Here is a 23922-nt window from a genome sequence, read left to right as displayed (position 1 = left end):
TATGGATGTGGTAAACCCCTCCATGTAGACTACATGTCCATCTCCTGTTGTTATTATGGATGTGGTAAACCCCTCCATGTAGACTACATGTCCATCTCCTGTTGTTATTATGGATGTGGTAAACCCCTCCATGTAGACTACATGTCCATCTCCTGTTGTTATTATGGATGTGGTAAACCCCTCCATGTAGACTACATGTCCATCTCCTGTTGTTATTATGGATGTGGTAAAACCCTCCATGTAGACTACATGTCCATCTCCTGTTGTTATTATGGATGTGGTAAAACCCTCCATGTAGACTACATGTCCATCTCCTGTTGTTATTATGGATGTGGTAAACCCCTCCATGTAGACTACATGTCCATCTCCTGTTGTTATTATGGATGTGGTAAACCCCTCCATGTAGACTACATGTCCATCTCCTGTTGTTATTATGGATGTGGTAAACCCCTCCATGTAGACTACATGTCCATCTCCTGTTGTTATTATGGATGTGGTAAACCCCTCCATGTAGACTACATGTCCATCTCCTGTTGTTATTATGGATGTGGTAAACCCCTCCATGTAGACTACATGTCCATCTCCTGTTGTTATTATGGATGTGGTAAACCCCTCCATGTAGACTACATGTCCATCTCCTGTTGTTATTATGGATGTGGTAAACCCCTCCATGTAGACTACATGTCCATCTCCTGTTGTTATTATGGATGTGGTAAAACCCTCCATGTAGACTACATGTCCATCTCCTGTTGTTATTATGGATGTGGTAAAACCCTCCATGTAGACTACATGTCCATCTCCTGTTGTTATTATGGATGTGGTAAAACCCTCCATGTAGACTACATGTCCATCTCCTGTTGTTATTATGGATGTGGTAAACCCCTCCATGTAGACTACATGTCCATCTCCTGTTGTTATTATGGATGTGGTAAACCCCTCCATGTAGACTACATGTCCATCTCCTGTTGTTATTATGGATGTGGTAAACCCCTCCATGTAGACTACATGTCCATCTCCTGTTGTTATTATGGATGTGGTAAAACCCTCCATGTAGACTACATGTCCATCTCCTGTTGTTATTATGGATGTGGTAAACCCCTCCATGTAGACTACATGTCCATCTCCTGTTGTTATTATGGATGTGGTAAACCCCTCCATGTAGACTACATGTCCATCTCCTGTTGTTATTATGGATGTGGTAAACCCCTCCATGTAGACTACATGTCCATCTCCTGTTGTTATTATGGATGTGGTAAAACCCTCCATGTAGACTACATGTCCATCTCCTGTTGTTATTATGGATGTGGTAAAACCCTCCATGTAGACTACATGTCCATCTCCTGTTGTTATTATGGATGTGGTAAACCCCTCCATGTAGACTACATGTCCGTATTCCCATCATGGAACGAGAGATGAGCAGACGACCCTATTTAGAAACAGTTATTTACCTCTAACAATGTGATGAGAAAACAAGCCCTCAGTAGGCTACCCTTACCCTACTATAACTCAGTAGTCTACCCTTACCCTACTATAACTCAGTAGTCTACCCTTACCCTACTATAACTCAGTAGGCTACCCTTACCCTACTATAACTCAGTAGTCTTCCCCTACCCTACTATAACTCAGTAGTCTACCCTTACCCTACTATAACTCAGTAGTCTACCCTTACCCTACTATAACTCAGTAGTCTACCCTTACCCTACTATAACTCAGTAGTCTACCCTTACCCTACTGTAACTCAGTAGTCTACCCTTACCCTACTATAACTCAGTAGTCTACCCTTACCCTACTATAACTCAGTAGTCTACCCTTACCCTTCTATAACTCAGTAGTCTACCCTTACTCTACTATAACTCAGTAGTCTACCCTTACCCTACTATAACTCAGTAGTCTACCCTTACCCTTCTATAACTCAGTAGTCTACCCTTACCCTACTATAACTCAGTAGGCTACCCCAACCCTACTATAACTCAGTAGGCTACCCTTACCCTACTATAACTCAGTAGTCTACCCTTACCCTTCTATAACTCAGTAGTCTACCCTTACCCTACTGTAACTCAGTAGGCTACCCTTACCCTACTATAACTCAGTAGTCTACCCTTACCCTACTATAACTCAGTAGTCTACCCTTACCCTACTGTAACTCAGTAGTCTACCCTTACCCTACTATAACTAAGGAAAGCTCCTTCAACAGCAATGGGTAGGATGTCTTCGTCATCCTGGCCAGGCATTACCCATAATAAAGGAACATATTCAAAGCAGCTTTCTAAACGGTCTACTTTTGAGGCTTTTTGTCATCATGCTTTTACATTATTTACATAGGCCTACCTGTAGTGCATACTCCATTTGGCTTGTATCAACAGTTTACTATCTGTGATGTGCTAGATGTCTTGTATCAACAGTTTACTATCTGTGATGTACTAGATGTCTTGTACTAGACGTCTTGTATCAACAGTTTACTATCTGTGATGTGCTAGATGTCTTGTATCAACACTTTACTATCTGTGATGTGCTAGATGTCTTGTATCAACAGTTTACTATCTTTGATGTGCTAGATGTCTGGTATCAACAGTTTACTATCTGTGATGTGCTAGATGTCTGGTATCAACAGTTTACTATCTGTGATGTGCTAGATGTCTTGTATCAACAGTTTACTATCTGTGATGTGCTAGATGTCTTGTATCAACAGTTTACTATCTGTGATGTGCTAGATGTCTGGTATCAACAGTTTGCTATCTGTGATGTGCTAGATGGCTTGTATCAACAGTTTACTATCTGTGATGTGCTAGATGTCTTGTATCAACACTTTACTATCTGTGATGTCTTGTATCAACAGTTTACTATCTGTGATGTGTTAGATGTCTTGTATCAACAGTTTACTATCTGTTGATGTGCTAGATGGCTGGTATCAACAGTTTACTATCTGTGATGTCTGGTATCAACAGTTTACTATCTGTGATGTGCTAGATGTCTGGTATCAACTGTTTACTATCTGTGATGTCTGGTATCAACAGTTTACTATCTGTGATGTGCTAGATGTCTTGTATCAACAGTTTACTATCTGTGATGTGCTAGATGGCTGGTATCAACAGTTTACTATCTGTGATGTGCTAGATGTCTTGTATCAACAGTTTACTATCTGTGATGTGCTAGATGTCTTGTATCAACAGTTTACTATCTGTGATGTGCTAGATGTCTGGTATCAACAGTTTACTATCTGTGATGTGCTAGATGTCTGGTATCAACAGTTTACTATCTGTGATGTGCTAGATGGCTTGTATCAACAGTTTACTATCTGTGATGTGTTAGATGGCTGGTATCAACAGTTTACTATCTGTGATGTCTGGTATCAACAGTTTACTATCTGTGATGTGCTAGATGTCTTGTACTAGACGTCTTGTATCAACAGTTTACTATCTGTGATGTGCTAGATGGCTGGTATCAACACTTTACTATCTGTGATGTGCTAGATGTCTGGTATCAACGGTTTACTATCTGTGATGTCTGGTATCAACAGTTTACTATCTGTGATGTGCTAGATGGCTGGTATCAACACTTTACTATCTGTGATGTGCTAGATGTCTGGTATCAACGGTTTACTATCTGTGATGTCTGGTATCAACAGTTTACTATCTGTGATGTGCTAGATGTCTTGTATCAACAGTTTACTATCTGTGATGTGCTAGATGTCTTGTATCAACAGTTTACTATCTGTGATGTGCTAGATGTCTTGTATCAACAGTTTACTATCTGTGATGTGCTAGATGTCTTGTATCAACAGTTTACTATCTGTGATGTGCTAGATGGCTTGTATAAACAGTTTACTATCTGTGATGTGCTAGATGTCTTGTATCAACAGTTTACTATCTGTGATGTGCTAGATGTCTTGTATCAACAGTTTACTATCTGTGATGTGCTAGATGTCTTAAGATTGATTAGAAACAGAAGTCCACTGGTGCTGATATGCTTGATCCATTTCTGCTGCAGTTCTCACCCCCTGATTGCTGAATCATTAACCCATATGTTTAACCTGATGATAATATCTGGTATTATCCCCAATGAAGTGGAGGACCTGTTGGACTGGATATTCTTAGAAGGTTCTTATCACTTCATGTGTTCTCTCCCAGGTGCTGGTGCTCAGATGACAGACAGGTAGGATTCCAGTTGAGGTGGTTTAATAACGCTGATTCATATAGAGCAGGAACGGCACAGCATAGTGTATGGGCTAAAGCACTTTAAGGTGTCTGTTTCACCTGTCTTGTGCTTGTGCCATTATCTCCTGTGTATTTATACCTGTGTTTTCTGTTTGTCTGTGCCAATTCGTCTTGTCTTGACAGGTCGTTCCAGCGTGTTTCCAGTTTTTCCTGTTTCTCAAGTTTTGTTATCTAGTCTTTTCATTTCAGACCTTTCTGCCTACCCTGAGCTTGCCTGCTGTTTTGTCCTTGATTGACTCTGCCTTGAATTACTGACCTCTGTCTGCCCTTGACCTGCCGTTTGCCTGCCTCCTGTTTTATAATAAATATCTGAGATTCGAACTGTCCGCCTCCTGTGTCTGCATCTGAGTCTTATCCTAAGTCGTGATAAGCACAGTGTATGGGCTAAGGCACGTTAAGGTACTGTATGGCTTGACAATTGTTTTAACCAAGAGCGTGTGTGGTTATTTCTAAAGGACTCACACTGGCCTTGGCTAAAACAAATAATGCTAACTAAAGGTAAACAAAGGAGATGTCTGGAACTAAAGGTAATCACAGGAGATGGCTGGAACTAAAGGTAATCACAGGAGATGGCTGGAACTAAAGGTAATCCCAGGAGATGTCTGAAACTAAAGGTAATCACAGGAGATGGCTGGAACTAAAGGTAATCACAGGAGATGGCTGGAACTAAAGGTAATCCCAGGAGATGTCTGGAACTAAAGGTAATCACAGGAGATGTCTGGAACTAAAGGTAATCACAGGAGATGGCTGGAACTAAAGGTAATCACAGGAGATGGCTGGAACTAAAGGTAATCACAGGAGATGGCTGGAACTAAAGGTAATCACAGGAGATGGCTGGAACTAAAGGTAATCACAGGAGATGGCTGGAACTAAAGGTAATCCCAGGAGATGGCTGGAACTAAAGGTAATCACAGGAGATGGCTGGAACTAAAGGTAATCACAGGAGATGGCTGGAACTAAAGGTAATCACAGGAGATGGCTGGAACAAAAGGTAATCACAGGAGATGGCTGGAACTAAAGGTAATCACAGGAGATGGCTGGAACTAAAGGTAATCACAGGAGATGGCTGGAACTAAAGGTAATCACAGGAGATGGCTGGAACTAAAGGTAATCACAGGAGATGGCTGGAACTAAAGGTAATCACAGGAGATGGCTGGAACTAAAGGTAATCACAGGAGATGGCTGGAACTAAAGGTAATCACAGGAGATGGCTGGAACTAAAGGTAATCACAGGAGATGGCTGGAACTAAAGGTAATCACAGGAGATGGCTGGAACTAAAGGTAATCACAGGAGATGTCTGGAACTAAAGGTAATCACAGGAGATGGCTGGAACTAAAGGTAATCACAGGAGATGGCTGGAACTAAAGGTAATCACAGGAGATGTCTGGAACTAAAGGTAATCCCAGGAGATGGCTGGAACTAAAGGTGATCACAGGGGATGGCTGGAACTAAAGGTAATCACAGGAGATGGCTGGAACTAAAGGTAATCACAGGAGATGTCTGGAACTAAAGGTAATCCCAGGAGATGTCTGTAACTAAAGGTAATCACAGGAGATGGCTGGAACTAAAGGTAATCACAGGAGATGGCTGGAACTAAAGGTAATCACAGGACATGGCTGGAACTAAAGGTAATCACAGGAGATGGCTGGAACTAAAGGTAATCACAGGAGATGGCTGGAACTAAAGGTAATCCCAGGAGATGGCTGGAACTAAAGGTAATCACAGGAGATGGCTGGAACTAAAGGTAATCACAGGAGATGTCTGGAACTAAAGGTAAACAAAGGAGATGTCTGGAACTAAAGGTAATCACAGGAGATGGCTGGAACTAAAGGTAATCACAGGAGATGGCTGGAACTAAAGGTAATCACAGGAGATGGCTGGAACTAAAGGTAATCACAGGAGATGGCTGGAACTAAAGGTAATCACAGGAGATGGCTGGAACTAAAGGTAATCACAGGAGATGTCTGGAACTAAAGGTAATCACAGGAGATGGCTGGAACTAAAGGTAATCACAGGAGATGTCTGGAACTAAAGGTAATCCCAGGAGATGGCTGGAACTAAAGGTAATCCCAGGAGATGTCTGGAACTAAAGGTAAACAAAGGAGATGTCTGGAACTAAAGGTAATCACAGGAGATGGCTGGAACTAAAGGTAATCACAGGAGATGGCTGGAACTAAAGGTAATCACAGGAGATGGCTGGAACTAAAGGTAATCACAGGAGATGTCTGGAACTAAAGGTAATCACAGGAGATGGCTGGAACTAAAGGTAATCACAGGAGATGGCTGGAACTAAAGGTAATCACAGGAGATGGCTGGAACTAAAGGTGATCACAGGAGATGGCTGGAACTAAAGGTAATCACAGGAGATGGCTGGAACTAAAGGTAATCACAGGAGATGGCTGGAACTAAAGGTAATCACAGGAGATGGCTGGAACTAAAGGTAATCACAGGAGATGGCTGGAACTAAAGGTGATCACAGGAGATGGCTGGAACTAAAGGTAATCACAGGAGATGTCTGGAACTAAATGTAATCACAGGAGATGGCTGGAACTAAAGGTAATCACAGGAGATGGCTGGAACTAAAGGTGATCACAGGAGATGGCTGGAACTAAAGGTAATCACAGGAGATGGCTGGAACTAAAGGTAATCACAGGAGATGGCTGGAACTAAAGGTAATCACAGGAGATGTCTGGAACTAAAGGTAATCCCAGGAGATGTCTGGAACTAAAGGTAATCACAGGAGATGGCTGGAACTAAAGGTAATCACAGGAGATGGCTGGAACTAAAGGTAATCACAGGAGATGGCTGGAACTAAAGGTAATCACAGGAGATGGCTGGAACTAAAGGTAATCACAGGAGATGGCTGGAACTAAAGGTAATCCCAGGAGATGTCTGGAACTAAAGGTAATCACAGGAGATGGCTGGAACTAAAGGTAATCACAGGAGATGGCTGGAACTAAAGGTAATCACAGGAGATGTCTGTAACTAAAGGTAATCACAGGAGATGGCTGGAACTTGTACTTTCTCTAGTTACTTCCTTCTCCTCAGTTGGAGATTGCCCAGTGTGCTCTGCTCCACATCACCGGTGGGCGATGCTACAGCTCTCCCATGATGAACTAATATCTATTCTCCATTGGGTTTTGTACACCCAAGGTTTGGAAGGTGGCCCATGTAGGTTTTGTTCACCCAAGGTTTGGAAAGTGGCCCATGTACTCCCCCTTCACAAAGGTGCTGACCCTTGTGACCTAAATCAGCCCTATTTCTCAACTTTCTGGCCTAGTTAAAAATATTATAATCCTTAATGAATTCTCAGCTAAGATCTTTCTTATCTTTGTGTTCTAAATGTACATCAGTAGGGTTTTAGACCAGGTCTATCTCTGCTGCATCCCTGGTTATACAGTAAATCATGTGGTTGACTGTGCATCCCTGGTTATACAGTAAATCATGTGGTTGACTGTGCATCCCTGGTTATACAGTAAATCATGTGGTTGACTGTGTGGATATAAGGAAACGTTGTGCTGTCCTCTTCATTGACCTATCAAAGGCTTTTGTTACTGTTGATCACTCACTGCTAATTCAGAGGATTTCCTCAATTGGCCTAGACCAGGCTGCATGTAACTGGTTTAAGAATTTCTTGATATATTTAACTCAATGTGTATTACTGATGGTGTTAAATCAGGTTTCCTGGACATAACGAAAGGTGTCCCGCAGTGGTCATTTCTGGGTCCTGTACTTTTTACTGTTTACATTAACAATATTGACTTGCCTGTAAAAAAACTGTAACCTTGCACTTTTATGCCGATGAACCTCCCAAGTGGCGCAGCAGTCTAAGACACTGCATCGCAGTGCTAGAGGAATAACTACAGACCCGGGTTCCATCCCGGTCTGTATCACAGCAGTCTAAGACACTGCATCACAGTGCTAGAGGAATCACAACAGACCCTGGTTCCATCCCGGTCTGTATCACAGCAGTCTAAGACACTGCATCACAGTGCTAGAGGAATCACAACAGACCCTGGTTCCATCCCGGTCTGTATCACAGCAGTCTAAGGCACTGCATCACAGTGCTAGAGGAATAACTACAGACCCGGGTTGGATCCCGGGCTGTATCACAGCAGTCTAAGACACTGCATCACAGTGCTAGAGGAATCACTACAGACCCGGGTTGGATCCCGGGCTGTATCACAGCAGTCTAAGACACTGCATCACAGTGCTAGAGGAATCACTACAGACCCGGGTTGGATCCCGGGCTGTATCACAGCAGTCTAAGACACTGCATCACAGTGCTAGAGGCGTCAACAACAGACCCAAGGTTAAATAAAATAAATACGTGTGTATGCTATTGCCAACACGGTTGACCAGGTTCTATCTGAACTACTTTCTGCCAACTGTGGCTCAGTTGGTAGAGCATGGTGTTTGCAACGCCAGCATGGTGTGTGCAACGCCAGGGTTGTGGGTTCGATTCCCACGGGGGGCCCGTACAAAAAAAAAAAAATGCATGAAATGAAATGTATGCACTCACTACTGTAAGTTGCTCTGGATAAGAGCGTCTGCTAAATGACTAAAATGTAAATGTATTTACAGAAAAACTTAATTGACCTGAAATTACTATTAAATGCAGCTAAAAGTATGTTGTTGTATGTTGTTGTTCACACACTTATCAAGAGAACATCCATGGCCATCTTTACTGCCTCTGATCTGACGGACTCACTGAACACAAATGCTTTGTTTGTAAATTATGTCTGAGTGTTGGAGTGTGCCTCTGCCTATCCGTCAATAAAAAAATAACTATAAAATTGTGTCGTCTGGTTTGCTTAATATAAGGAACTTGAAATGATTTATACTTTTAATACTTAAGTACATTTCATGAATTCCATTTACATTTGATACTTTATTATATTTAAAACAAAATACTTTTAGACTTTTACTCAAGTAGTATTTTACTGGGTGACTTACACTTTTACTTGAGTCTTTTTCTATTAAGGTATCTGTTCTTTTACTCAAGTATTACAATTGAGTACTTTTTCTACCACTGCATAAAAACAACTCTGATTTAAGCATATGTACTTTGGCTGGTGTCCATATTGATGATGTCCCATCTGCATGACAAGCTGTCTTATAGCTGTATATCTTCCTGCAGTCAATGACCAAAAGTCTTTGACCTCATGGGTGGATTATTCATATTATCATTAACATAATTAATAATAGAATTATTAATATTTTTCATTATTTTATCATCAATAAACATTAAAAAACCTAACAAATGTTTCTATGTTAAACAGTTCTGTTATATTTCAGTCTTCTGTGATGTATATAAAGTGTAATATTGTAAAATCTAAATGTAATACATTTCAACTCTGTATCTGACATGGAACAGGTGTCTTATTATTTTCAAAACCCAGAACCATGTGTGTGAGTTGGATACTTTTGTTTCAAAGTAGATTTGTTTGACCACGAAGAATCACTCTGTGTGAGACTGATTTAGCCCACTGCAGTACAAGGTTAAAAAGGCTATTGACGAGTTAGTTAACCAACAAGGCTTGTAATTTAACAATTTTATTCGTATTTACAGATGGCATACAAGTCTCTTATTAAGGCACATGAAAGTTCACATGTTCCGGAAGGCATTTCTGCCCAAAAAACGCATTTTGATAAAAGGCTCTCCTGTGAAGTCGTGACTTGCGACATACACCTAGTTTCCTGAATCGGGTCACATATTAGTGTTTGACAAGGAGTGGCATGATGTCACAAACAAACAGGCTAGGGAGCTGGGTTTTCTGCCAGGGAACTCCCACTCCTTCAGAAGGTAAACAAACAAACAGGCTAGGGAGCTGGGCCTTCTGCCAGGGAACTCCCACTCCTTCAGAAGGTAAACAAACAAACAGGCTAGGGAGCTGGGCCTTCTGCCAGGGAACTCCCACTCCTTCAGAAGGTAAACAAACAAACAGGCTAGGGAGCTGGGCCTTCTGCCAGGGAACTCCCACTCCTTCAGAAGGTAAACAAACAAACAGGCTAGGGAGCTGGGCCTTCTGCCAGGGAACTCCCACTCCTTCAGAAAATAAACAAACAAACAGGCTAGAGAGCTGGGCCTTCTGCCAGGGAACTCCCACTCCTTCAGAAGGTAAACAAACAAACAGGCTAGGGAGCTGGGCCTTCTGCCAGGGAACTCCCACTCCTTCAGAAGGTAAACAAACAGACAGGCTAGGGAGCTGGGCCTTCTGCCAGGGAACTGCCACTCCTTCAGAAGGTAAACAAACAGACAGGCTAGGGAGCTGGGCCTTCTGCCAGGGAACTGCCACTCCTTCAGAAGGTAAACAAACAGACAGGCTAGGGAGCTGGGCCTTCTGCCAGGGAACTGCCACTCCTTCAGAAGGTAAACAAACAAACAGGCTAGGGAGCTGGGCCTTCTGCCAGGGAACTCCCACTCCTTCAGAAGGTAAACAAACAGACAGGCTAGGGAGCTGGGCCTTCTGCCAGGGAACTGCCACTCCTTCAGAAGGTAAACAAACAGACAGGCTAGGGAGCTGGGCCTTCTGCCAGGGAACTGCCACTCCTTCAGAAAATAAACAAACAAACAGGCTAGGGAGCTGGGCCTTTTGCCAGGGAACTCCCACTCCTTCAGAAGGTAAACAAACAGACAGGCTAGGGAGCTGGGCCTTCTGCCAGGGAACTGCCACTCCTTCAGAAAATAAACAAACAAACAGGCTAGAGAGCTGGGCCTTTTGCCAGGGAACTCCCACTCCTTCAGAAAGTAAACAGACTGGCTTCAGCTGTGGGCATGGCGGTGCAGTTTGCTATAAAGGGAACTGCTGGCCAATGGGGTGGAACTTTGGCTTGGAACCGTGAAGCTTACACCAGAGTAATAGATCCAGGTGTTGTATTTACATAAAATGAAGAGGTCTGGTTCATGATACATGAGTTAGACTGACAACCTGACAGGGTTGGTCTGTAACATTACCTATTCTATGGAAACATACAGACAATCACAATGGACAATGTTTCCTCCACATAAGAAACATCTTATAGAAAGTTTTAGTTTGTCAGTAACTGTCTAAATGCAGGAGTAGGTAAAGACATGACAGATTATAGACTGTTTTAGTTTTCGTCACTGTCTAATGAGAGTAGGTAAAGACATGACAGATTATAGAAAGTGGACTGAGGATATTCTGATGATTGTTTGACTACAATTGTGACTTTATTACTGTTCTTTACTCTGTAACAGCTGATCTTTCTATCTCTATAGAGGCCATAACTTTGGTTGACCTCCCTGCAAGTCTCTAGGGTTAATGTTTACAGAACATGTATTACTGTTTTATCAGGGTATAAAGGTCTGCCTACCTCGCCCAGCGTACCAGCCTGTCAGTTAGACATGTTCTCTGCTTGTGCTGGGTGGTACTGGCAACGCACAGAAATATTGACTGTTCTGTTATTTCTTATTGTAGCTGAGTAAACTGTGATTTACATCTAAAATGAGTCTCTCTGGGGAGAGAGAGGAGGGGACCACTGCTTCTAAAATGAGTCTCTCTGGGGAGAGAGAGGAGGAGACTATTGCCTCTAAAGTGACTCAAGACACCAGTTCTGAGAGGTAAGAGATTAGTTGTAAAATGTACAGTTCTCTTAAAGATATAAAATACATTTTTGAGAAAAGTGTTGCCAAGTTCTAATGACCAAATGGTAACTGTTGCTTTAAAAAGAAACTTTAGGACTTCTAAAAGTTCCATAATACAGTTGTTAAAAGGAAGTAGATGAGGTATTGATGAGTTATTGATGAGGTGATCTGTCTCCCTGTTTTGTTCAGTGTTCAGAAGCCCAGAGCAGAGTCCCCTACAACCAGCCTGCTATCAATGAAGAGTGATCAGCCACCTGCTTTCAGCCAGGAACCATTTCCAGATGACAATAAGGAAGTGGAGAGTTTGGACAGTGAGGATCCATTAAAGATCACACACAACCTTCTGGACAGAAGAAGTAAGACTGTGTTTCATACAATATTACAAAGAACGGTACAAAGGCCCTTGTCACGTCCTGACCAGTTAAAGGGGTTATTTGTCATTATAGTTGGTCAGGGCGTGGCAGGGGGGTGTTTGTTTTGTGTGTTTCGGGGTTTTCGGTTTATGTTCTATATTTTCTATTTGATGTGTTTATCTAGTTTTCTATTTCTATGTGAGTTCTGGCAATGACCTCCAATTAGAGGCAGCTGGTTGTTCTTGTCTCTAATTGGAGGCCATATTTAGTTGGGGTTGGTTTCACTTGTGTTTTGTGGGGGGTTGTTTCCAGCATAGTCTGTGCACCTTATTTGGACTGTTTTCGTCGTTTGTTTTGATTAAGTGGTTTTTCTTTAATAAAGTAAAGAAGATGATCAATATACCTGCTGCGTTTTGGTCCCCCTTCAATGACGATTGTGACAGCCCTTATAAAACACACACACTAACTTATGACTCCCAACTCTCATTGTTTTCCTACAGGTCAAACTCTGTTGACAGTCCAACAAGACATTAAGGCTAAACTGAAACACAAGTATCAACACATATCTGAAGGAATTGGACACCATGGAAACCAAAGTCTGTTCAAGGACATCTACACAGAGCTCTACATCACAGAGGGTGGAAGTGGAGGACTCAATAATGAACATGAGGTTAGACAGATAGAGATGGCATCCAAGAAACAAACCACACGAGAGACACCAATCAAATGCAACGACATCTTCAAGCCTTTACCTGGACAAGACAACCCTATCAGAACTGTGCTGACAAAAGGAATCGCTGGCATTGGAAAAACAGTCTCTGTGCAGAAGGTCATCCTTGACTGGGCAGAGGGAAAAGCAAATCAGGACGTTCATTTCATGTTTCCTCTTCCTTTCCGTGATCTGAACCTGAAAAAGGACCAATACAGTCTGATGCAACTTCTTTCCCACTACTTCCCAGAGCTGAAAGAGATTGACAGCATTGAAGATGGTGAAACCAACACTGTTTTCATTTTTGATGGTCTGGATGAGTGTCGACTTCCTCTAGACTTCAAAAACAATGAGAAGTGCTGTGATGTCACGAAGCCAACCTCAGTGGACGTGCTGCTGACAAACCTCATCAAGGGGAATCTGCTTCCCTCTGCTCTCCTCTGGATAACCACACGGCCTGCAGCTGCCAATCAGATCCCTCCCGAGTGTGTTGACCAGGTGACAGAAGTACGAGGGTTCAATGATCCACAGAAGGACGAGTACTTCAGGAAGAAAATCCCAGATCAGAATCTGGCCAATGAAATCATCCAACACATGAAGACATCAAGGAGCCTCCACATCATGTGCCACATGCCAGTCTTCTGTTGGATATCAGCCACTGTCCTTGAGATGATACTGAAAGAGGCAGAGAAGGATGAAGTCCCCAAAACTCTGACCCAGATGTACTCACACTTCATACTCATCCAAATCATTGTGAAGAACAAGAAGTATAACAAAGCCACAGAGACAAACCCAAAGGAACTGTCTCAGTCAGACAAAGAGATTATCATGAAACTGGCAAAGCTGGCTTTCCAACAGCTGCAGAAGGGCAACCTGATCTTCTATGAGGAGGACCTGAGAGAGTGTGGCCTTGATGTCACAGAGGCATCAGAGTACTCAGCATTGTGTACAGAGATCTTTAAAGAAGAATCTGGGCTGTACCAAGACAAGGTCTACAGCTTTGTGCATCTGAGCATTCAGGAGTTTCTAGCAGCAGTGCATGCTTTAGAATCATGTCTGGACAAGAAGGAAAATGTTTTCCCCCCAAAGCAGTCACCAGTGATGATGAGGAGGAGGAGGAGGAGGATATTGATGATAAGCAGGACGAGGAGGAGGAGAAGGATGATGAAGATGAGGATGATGATAACAATGATGAAGAGAATGAGTCATTCCAGTTGTCTGACTTACACAGGAGAGCAGTGGACCAGGCCTTGAAGAGTGAGAATGGACACCTGGACCTGTTCCTCCGCTTCCTTCTGGGTCTCTCACTGGAGTCCAATCAGAATCTGTTACGAGGCCTTCTGACACAGACAGGAAGTACAACACAGACCAATGAGGAAACAGTTGAGAGAACAGTCAGGTACCTTTCAGTCAAGATCAAGGAGGAATCCTCACCAGAAAGGATCATCAACTTGTTCCACTGTCTGAATGAACTTGGTGCCAACTCTCTAGTTGAAGACATGCAGACCTCCCCTGCGATCAGGAACTCTTTCAGAAACAGAGCTAAAACCTGACCAATGTTCAGCCCTGGCCTACCTGTTACTGATGTCAGAGGAGGTGCTGGAGGAGTTTGACCTGAAGACATACAACACATCAGATGAAGGTTATCAGAGGTTGCTGCCAGTAGTGAAAACCTGCAAGAGAGCACTGTAAGTTCTGTTATTGAGTTGATATATACAGTATCATTACAATGAAGGATTTGTATATCTAACAGATTATCTCCTCTCTCCAGACTGGATCGCTGTAAACTTGCATATGAATCCTGTGAGACTCTGGCCTCAGTTCTGCAGACACCAAACTCCCCCCTGAGAGAACTGGACCTCAGCTACAATGACCTGGGAGACAGAGGAGTGAAGCTGCTCTGTGTTGGACTAACCAGTCCACTCCGCAACATACAGACACTAGTGTGAGTTAAATATCTTCAGTATCCACTTTCTTTATATGTAAGGGTCCTGTGTGTAGCTGGTGTAGAGAGTCAGGCGCAGGACAGCCGATATGAGTAATCAACGTTATTTTACACAAAAAGACAAATATACAAAGTATAATCATGAGCCCACAAATACGGACCGAATACAACAAACAATCACTCATAAACAAACATGGGGAACAGAGGGTTAAATAATAAACAGGTAATTGGGTGAGTGAAACCAGATGTGTAAGACAAAACAAATGGAAAATGAAAAGTGGATCGGCGGTGGCTAGAAGGCCAGTGACGTCGACCGCCGAACGCCGCCCGAACAAGGAGAGGGACTGACTTCGGTGGAAGACATGACAATATAGTGTTTATATATTTCTAGTTATTTAGTTTTTAACATTATTTGAACATCTTGGGAAATACGCAGACACATACATACAATGTGATAAATATATTAAACAAAGGTTAAATATCTGTAGTGAGTTAGTATGTTTTTAACATTGGTTCATAATGTCCTTCAGTTATTGTCTTAATGCATCTCATTATTCTTAAAGCAATAAATATTTAACAGTGTATCGACATATCTCCTCTCTCCAGACTAGCTGGCTGTAAACTCACATATGAATCCTGTGAGTCTCTGGCCTCACCTCTGCAGACACCAAACTCCCCCCTGAGAGAACTGGACCTCAGCTACAATGACCTGGGAGACAGAGGAGTGGAGGTGCTCTGTGTTGGACTAACTAGTCCACTCTGCAACATACAGACACTTGTGTGAGTTAAATATCTTCACTATCCACTGTCTTTATAGTGTTTATATATAGTTGTAGTAATTATGTGTTATTATGTTTTTAACATTATTTGAACATCTTGGTAAATATGCAGAAACATACATACGATGTGATAAATATATGAAACTAAAATTAAATATCTTGAGTTAGTATGTTTTTAACAGTCTAGTCATGTCCTTCTGTTATTGTCTTAATGCATCTCATTATTCTTAATGTTTTGCATATTTAACAGTGTATCAACATATCTCCTCTCTCCAGACTGGCTGGCTGTAAACTCACTTATGAATCCTGTGAGACTCTGACCTCAGCTCTGCAGACACCAAACTCCCCCCTGAGAGAACTGGACCTCAGCTACAATGACCTGGGAGACAGAGGAGTGAAGCTGCTCTGTGTTGGACTAACCAGTCCACTCTGCAACATACAGACACTAGTGTGAGTTAAATATCTTCAGTATGAGTTATTATGTGGATGTTTTAAACATGTGTTAATCATGTGATCTTCTGCCCTCTAGTCTAGGTCAGTGTGGTCTGACAGAGGGTTGCTGTTCACATCTGGCCTCAGTCCTGAGTTCACCCAACTCACAACTGAAACAACTGGAGCTGAGAGACAATGACCTGCAGGACTCAGGAGTTACACTGCTGTCTGCTGGACTGGAGGATCCAGACTGTAAACTACACACACTGGGGTAAGTACAGCTGTTTCAGTCAGGTCTGTACTGAGCTGAGTTACACTGCTGTCTGCTGGACTGGAGGATCCAGACTGTAAACTACACACACTGGGGTAAGTACAGCTGTTTCAGTCAGGTCGGTACTGAGCTTAGTAAAACAAATACTCTGAAAATCTGATGTTTCATGACAATGTTTGTGTCATGGACAAATGTATTGGTGTCCTACAAGATGATTGACACCAGTACACCAACCTAGACAGCTGTTGTGTGTCTCTCTGTAGGCTGTCTGGCTGTCTGGTCACAGAGAAGGGCTGTGCTGCTCTGTCTTCAGCTCTGAGGTCAAACCCCTCCCACCTGAAAGAGCTGGACCTGAGCTACAATCACCCAGGAGACTCTGCAGGAGGACTGCTTTCAGCTGCTCTGGTGGATCCCACATATAAACTGATGAAGCTGAAGTAAGTCATAATTGATGTCCTAATAGTGTGAGCAGTGGTTGTGTCATATGTAGTGTAGTATTGTCAGTAACATGAGGACATGATGGTAGAATTAAGGGGAAGTTTACTCAGCAGACTGAGCACTCCAACACAGCATACATCATCACTACATGAATACTCTTCTTCTGCATCTCTGATATCCTGTTGGAATTGTACTCCGTTCTGTATGCAGTAGGTAGGATAGAATACCTGTATGTCTCTAGTAATGAATTGTACTCTGTTCTGTATGTAGTAGGTAGGATAGAATACCTGTATGTCTCTAGTAATGAATTGTACTCTGTTCTGTATGCAGTAGGTAGGATAGAATACCTGTATGTCTCTAGTAATGAACTTGGATAGTGCACCAGAACACAACAATATGGTTTAAATGTTGACTGCTTTATTAGGTCTTTGTCAGTCAATAACCTTTTTCTTCTACAGTGTGGATCATGGTGGAGATTGCAGGCTGAAATCAGGGCTGAGGAAATGTAAGTCTCTTCAATCCTAATGAACTACATATTCAGAACTATAGCAACATAGTAACTAATCAATACTTGTTCTGTTCCTACAAAACAACATTTTACATGAAGATGTGGTTTCATTAAACTCTCCTTTTATCTACAGACGCCTGTCATCTCACCTTGGATCCAAATACAGCACACCCAAACCTGATACTGTCTGAGGGGAACAGGAAGTTGACATTGGTGAAAGAGAAGCAGGATTATGAAAACCATCCAGACAGATTTGACTATCATTCCCACGTTCTCTGCAGAGAAGGCTTATCTGAATCTCGTTATTACTGGGAGGTGGAGATGGATGGTGACATGGCTGACATTGGTGTGGTGTACAAAGGAATGAAGAGGAAGGGAGAAGAGGTTGACAGTAGGACTGGACTCAATAGGAAGTCCTGGTGTTTATACTGCAATGATAGTACTTATGACATTTACCATGCTGGAGTCGGCAGTATCATCCCTCATCCTGATTCTAACAGAGTTGGAGTGTATCTGGACTGGCCAGCTGGTACTTTGTCCTTCTATAGTGTGTCCTCCTCTGGTACACTGACACACCTTTACACAGAACACACCACATTCACTGAACCCCTCTATCCTGGATTTGGGTTTGAGGTTAACTCCTCCTCCTCCTCCTCAGTGACCCTGTGTCAGATAGATGACCAACACATTCAGAGGTGAGTCATAGCAATGTTTCATCATTTGTTTCCTCTGGAATGAATGTGTTCTGTTGGACCTACAGGCAGTTAGATTAGTAGTAGTGGTGTGTTTTAATGTGTTTGTATGCACCCTACATAGGGAGCTGGTCTGTCACCCTTTGTATTGTTATGAAGACTGTATGTATGCTATATAAAGCCTTTATAAGTTGTATTTAGTTTAATCACAGTCTATCCTTCTGCTTCTCCAACACCAGAGACCATGGTGGAGAGAGTTGTATCAAGCCTGGACCTGAGAACACCAGAGACCATGGTGGAGAGAGTTGGATCAAGCCTGGACCTGAGGACACCAGAGACCATGGTGGAGAGAGTTGGATCAAGCCTGGACCTGAGAACACCAGAGACCATGGTGGAGAGAGTTGTATCAAGCCTGGACCTGAGGACACCAGAGACCATGGTGGAGAGAGTTGTATCAAGCCTGGACCTGAGAACACCAGAGACCATGGTGGAGAGAGTTGTATCAACCCTGGACCTGAGGACACCAGAGACCATGGTGGAGAGAGTTGTATCAAGCCTGGACCTGAGGACACCAGAGACCATGGTGGAGAGAGTTGTATCAAGCCTGGACCTGAGAACACCAGAGACCATGTTGGAGAGAGTTGGATCAAGCCTGGACCTGAGAAATGTGAGTTAACTGATAATTGTTTTTTACTCAAAATAGTTTTAAAGCGTTCATTATCCTTGAGTCCCAGGCAAGGAACACAATCATGATCTATTTGGTCAAAACAAACTTAAAGGAAGAGTCAGCGATATGACGTAGATGCACAAAGTAAACGGCATAGTGGGTCAATTTCTACAACAACTAAAAGTGTTGTAGCACAATGCTAAACTTCTCCGCTGTTTTGGTCCGGTGGCTAACACTCTGTAAGAGAGTGAAGAGAACCCTTGCACATGGGCAAATACTGTGTGTGACTGTGTGAGAGAGAAGTCAGGCATCTTGCTCATCACAATATCTGTGATGCTGCTCGTACATCATCATTTAGCTGACTCTACCTTTAAGCTCTCATCCTAGGATCTACCAGAAATCAGGCCCCCAACATCTACAAAACATGGACCAGAACGATGTTGTTTCCTGCTTCCATAAACATGAATTAATATAACACTAATGTCAGATTATGGTATGCTAATGAGTGTACATTCTGAGACTGTTGATCACTTATATTCATTTTTATTACAAGTCTATTTAATAATTATGAATTCATTATTACATGAGATTGTCAGTCTTAAATAACTACTTTTGGCTTCAGGGATTCCTCAGAGCTGTAAGACTTGTGACCATGTTGAGGTAAGTCATAATGTCAATTCTTACTTTTACATACCTGCAGGAGTCAGGTACAGTCTCAAAGCCAGGTGTGTACTGACCAACCATTCATACTGGGATATAGACAGTCCTGTATTCTGCTTTAATAATATAAACACAGTCTCAAAGCCAGGTGTGTACTGACCAACCATTCATACTGGGATATAGACAGTCCTGTGTTCTGCTTGTAGGCATGCAGGATTTTAGCTGGTTTCATATTTTGTCATTAGACAGTTTAATTGAGAAATCACCATTGAATAAATACATTAGATTAGTTACTTTGGTTAATGGGCCAGTTTCCCAGACACAGATTAAGTCTTGTCCTGGACCCTAAAGATCTTTCTATTGAAACTTCCATTGAGCATGCTTTTTAGTCCAGCACTAGACTCAATCTGTGTCCAGGAAACAGGCCCCATATGTATTACTGACATGCTTGTCCTTGTTCAGGACTCCACACACTGGCTTCAGATTGAACCCTTGACTTCCACTGTCCAGGGAGTGAAAATGTTCAGGTAAAATAACTACTTTTAACATTTCATTCCACTTGCTAGTGTATTTCCCCATTACCTTTGGGAATAGTCTTCTAATCCAACCTCTCCATTTGACGATTGACCCTCTCTACCATATCTTGTTGTTGCCCTCAGGCACAGGACACCCAAAGGGAGTTATGAGTGCACAGTGTCTGGGCTCCGCTGGCTGTGTGAGGGAGATGTCATTCTGAAGTATCACTTCAGGAACTGGGAACCCTGCAGTCAACTTCTGAAAGACATGCAGTACACACAAGGTGGTCCATTGCTGGACATCACTATGGAGTTAGGTGAACTGGAGGAAGTTCATCTGCCACACTTTGTCTGTTTAGGTAAAACCATATAGAAATAGTATTCAGAAAGACATTTCCATGTAACTGACTTTCACTTCCTGAATGAATGAATTAACTGTTCTGGGAGTTTGAGTTTACTGTGATCCGGTACTGCATATTCTTTGTGTTGTAGTTGGATGAATAATACAATATTTGTCTTTCTGTCTCCTTTTTATTGTGTTGTTCAGGGACCAACCCTTCCCTGAGGAATAAGATGAAGATTCTTCATGTAGAGGAACATGGAGTGTCTTTAGAGGAAGTGCATGAGGTCACCAGATTCCATGCTAAGATTCTCCATCCCAAGTTCTCACTTATCTCTGTTATACTGAGATTACTGTCTTTGAACGTAGATGTCCACTGTGACGTGGTCCTCTATATGGCAGTAAAAAGGTCAACAGTCATTTCAAGGCTGTACCTGCTCCTCAGAAACTCCAGTCAGAAAGAGGTGAGGCACTTTCACTGAAGTGACAACAGTATGTTGAAACTTACTGAAGGAAAGCTGATAGTTTGTTGAAAATCTCTAGATTACAAAGACAACATGCAGCTCTGTGAGAAATCTATTCCTGTGGTAACATTCATTAATACAATAAAAACTATGACTAACATTGGTTTCTCAGTGAGCTGTATGTTGTGTGAATTATGAGACTACATTGTTCTGACTGACTACTACGTTGCTCATTTTGTAGGCTGTTCAGGAACGGGAGAAAAATCAGGTGTCCAAAGGATATTCGGAATTGGTCCTGTCAAGTCCAAACGGGTCCTTAAAGCTGAACAGTTGGTTTGCACTCAAGAATCCCCATTCCACTTCCATCAATCCAGAGGTACAGTTTTATCAGGCTGAGGACATGAATCTGTCATATTGTATATGAATAACTGGAATATCATTCTATTTCACTATTTCTTTCTCTCTCTATCTGTTGTCTCAATCGTTGCACCATATGGCCTTCTACAGAAGATTCAGCTGTTACCTGCAGACACCACACCAAGCTGTTGTAAGATGATTATAAGAAACACAGGGGTTGACATTGAGATGGAGTTAATCGGTGATGATGAGAGGACTGTATGGAGAGATATGGTACCAATAGGTAGGAGAATATGTCAATCATAACTGTTATTTTCTGACAGATGCTATTTAGAGTGATATAACCTATTTTTGTTTCTTTCAGATGAATACATCACTGAAACCCATTCAACTAGTAAGTAAACATGAGAGATACAAACCAATGACTTGAAGGCCAGTCAACATGGTTTACTGTAGGACCTGGACTAGTCCTGTTTATAAAAGACTGTCTTCAAGAACAATGACATCTCCCCCAGGACTTGATGTAGATTAACCTGGTTCTGAATGTCCCAATGACATCTCCTCCAGGACTTGATGTAGATTAACCTGGTTCTGAATGACCCAATGACATCTCCTCCAGGACTTGATGTAGATTAGCCTGGTTCTGAATGACCCAATGACATCTCCTCCAGGACTTGATGTAGATTAACCTGGTTCTGAATGACCCAATGACATCTCCTCCAGGACTTGATGTAGATTAGCCTGGTTCTGAATGACCCAATGACATCTCCTCCGGGACTTGATGTAGATTAGCCTGGTTCTGAATGACCCAATGACATCTCCTCCAGGACTTGATGTAGATTAGCCTGCTTCTGAAGGCCCCATCCTCTATTTCTACGTCTGTGAAACCGAATATGAATGAATCCATTGTGTTCATTGATGCAGGTCGTTAATGTTCAAGAATAGGTTCTCATTGCAAAGATTCAATAATACAAATTAGACTTTTATTGTAGGTCACTTTGAAAGAAGTCTGTTTCTAAATGTCAAATGTGAATTAACAAATGTAGTTATTTTGTAACCTGACTCTCTCAGGTGCTGTGTTGGGGGCAGGGCGTATGGCTGAGAGCAGTCTTACTGGTTCTTCAGAGCAGCAGCTGCGTTCTGTACGGACAGAGTTTGTGACACGAGTGTCAAGACCTGTCCTGGATGGTCTGCTGGACGGACTGCTGCATCACACAGTCATCAACCAGGAGGAAATGGAGTCAGTGAAGGTGATAGCTGAGAGGGCAGAGAAGGCACGTGACATCATCGACATGGTGTTGAGAAAAGGAAATGAGTCTAGTTCCAGGATCATCAACCTTCTTGGGGAGCTGGACCCCTGTCTTTGGTCACAGCTCCAGACCAACAGTTGTAGTCAACCCCTGGGTGTTGGGAGACCAGGCAGAATAGACAGGCAGGATGGTTCAACATGTTCTTGCTGTCTGTTGCTTTAATTCAGCGTACAGAAAATGTCAATCAAACATGACCACTGTAATAACAATAAACTTACTGAAGGACCAACCACACAGCATCTCTCCTTCTGCAGCCTCCTGGAAGTGTGGATCTTCTAGCAAGAGGGTCAGTTAGTCCTCCACTAGGTACCTAGCTGGACCCCTATCTAGCAGGAGGGTCAGTCAGTCCTCCACTAGGTACCTAGCTGGACCCCTATCTAGCAGGAGGGTCAGTTAGTCCTCCACTAGGTACCTAGCTGGACCCCTATCTAGCTGTACATGTTGGTATGTCTCTCTAACACACCTACCTTACATATGGATTGTAAACATGTATTATATTTGTATTTGCATACGGACTGCATCAGCAGCTTTCCTGTTAGAGGTTCATGACAGAGACTGAATATCAACACAACCACCTCAGTCTATCAGCAGCTTTCCTGTTAGAGGTTCATGAGAGAGACTGAATATCAACACAACCACCTCAGTCTATCAGCAGCTTTCCTGTTAGAGGTTCATGAGAGAGACTGAATATCAACACAACCACCTCAGTCTATCAGCAGTTTTCTCAGTGAGATCCTCACGTCTGGAACACATTGACCATTGAAGGACATAAGGAGCTGTGTAACCTGTCACTCCTTTACCAATGACTTGAGAGTGTCTGAAGGACATATAAGGAGCTGTGTAACCTGTCAATCCTTTATCAATGACTTGAGAGTGGCTGAAAGACAATCAGACCCCATCTATACACAATGTTTTACTAAATGTTTTTTAATGTTGTATTTTTTATGTTTATCTACCTGCCCAGGGACTACTGTTGAAAACTAGCTAGCTGGCTAAATCTGGCACATTTACAGAAATGTTGATTGATGTGCAGAATCCCTGTTAAATACATGTTATACATTCTGTATGTGTCTATCTGTGTCTGTATGTGTTTATGTGTCTCTGTAAGTTGGTCTGTGATTACTGTGATTAGTTCAATGTAACATCATATACTATACATTATAATCAGTATGTTTTGGGGCTGCAGAATCATTGTATATCATTGGTTACCCATCCTATCATGTTACCTCCCAGATGTGACTGACTAGCTCAGCAGTTCCCAACCTTTTCCATTCTGGAGAACATCTAATCACCGTTAAAAGCTCTTGTGGACCACCATTCACAGAGTCGCTGATATTTTTCCACATGAAATATATTGCCGGTCAAATTCTATCAATACATGTGAATGTAATAAGGCCTGTAATGGTATATTATTATCATAAACTATTTGCATAGTGAAAAGGAATGTACAATTGCTTATAATACCATTAATACTCCTAACTGTTATTATTTTTGAATAATAAAATACTACAATCTAAAAATAATAGTGGACAAGCTGCACCACCCCCAGGGACCACAGGTTGTGCACCACTGGTCTTGAGTCCTTCTGCCAAACCTGGTTGTTGTGTCACACTGCCCTCTCCTGGTAACACTGCAAAACATCACCTAATTAAAGCAAA

The 23922-nt window shown here is 42.3% G+C and overlaps 2 protein-coding genes across 2 annotated transcripts in view; both read left to right on the top strand.

Moving 5' to 3' along the window:
* Nucleotides 1-23383, top strand: part of LOC123735921 (NACHT, LRR and PYD domains-containing protein 3-like) — a 65446-nt gene extending 42063 nt beyond the window's left edge. Inside the window, exons 5-11 of the mRNA XM_045713085.1 lie at nucleotides 16140-16313; nucleotides 16577-16750; nucleotides 17210-17256; nucleotides 17393-17954; nucleotides 18191-18282; nucleotides 22026-22313; nucleotides 23373-23383. Coding sequence (XP_045569041.1) covers nucleotides 16140-16313; nucleotides 16577-16750; nucleotides 17210-17256; nucleotides 17393-17954; nucleotides 18191-18282; nucleotides 22026-22313; nucleotides 23373-23383 — 1348 coding nt within the window. The remainder of the gene's footprint in view (nucleotides 1-16139; nucleotides 16314-16576; nucleotides 16751-17209; nucleotides 17257-17392; nucleotides 17955-18190; nucleotides 18283-22025; nucleotides 22314-23372) is intronic.
* Nucleotides 11567-14392, top strand: LOC123735917 (protein NLRC3-like). The gene is made up of 3 exons (XM_045713079.1): nucleotides 11567-11800; nucleotides 12014-12180; nucleotides 12678-14392. Exons 1-3 carry the CDS (start codon nucleotides 11685-11687, stop codon nucleotides 14138-14140), a joined length of 1746 nt encoding a protein of 581 aa, XP_045569035.1. The 5' UTR covers nucleotides 11567-11684; the 3' UTR covers nucleotides 14141-14392.
* Nucleotides 23384-23922: the final 539 nt, after the last annotated feature.

The sequence above is a fragment of the Salmo salar genome, unplaced genomic scaffold (assembly GCF_905237065.1).
Source record: "Salmo salar unplaced genomic scaffold, Ssal_v3.1, whole genome shotgun sequence".
NCBI classification, from domain to species: Eukaryota; Metazoa; Chordata; class Actinopteri; order Salmoniformes; family Salmonidae; genus Salmo; species Salmo salar.
The sequence above is the reverse complement of the archived record's forward strand: the minus strand, read 5'-3'. Positions and strand labels throughout refer to the sequence as shown.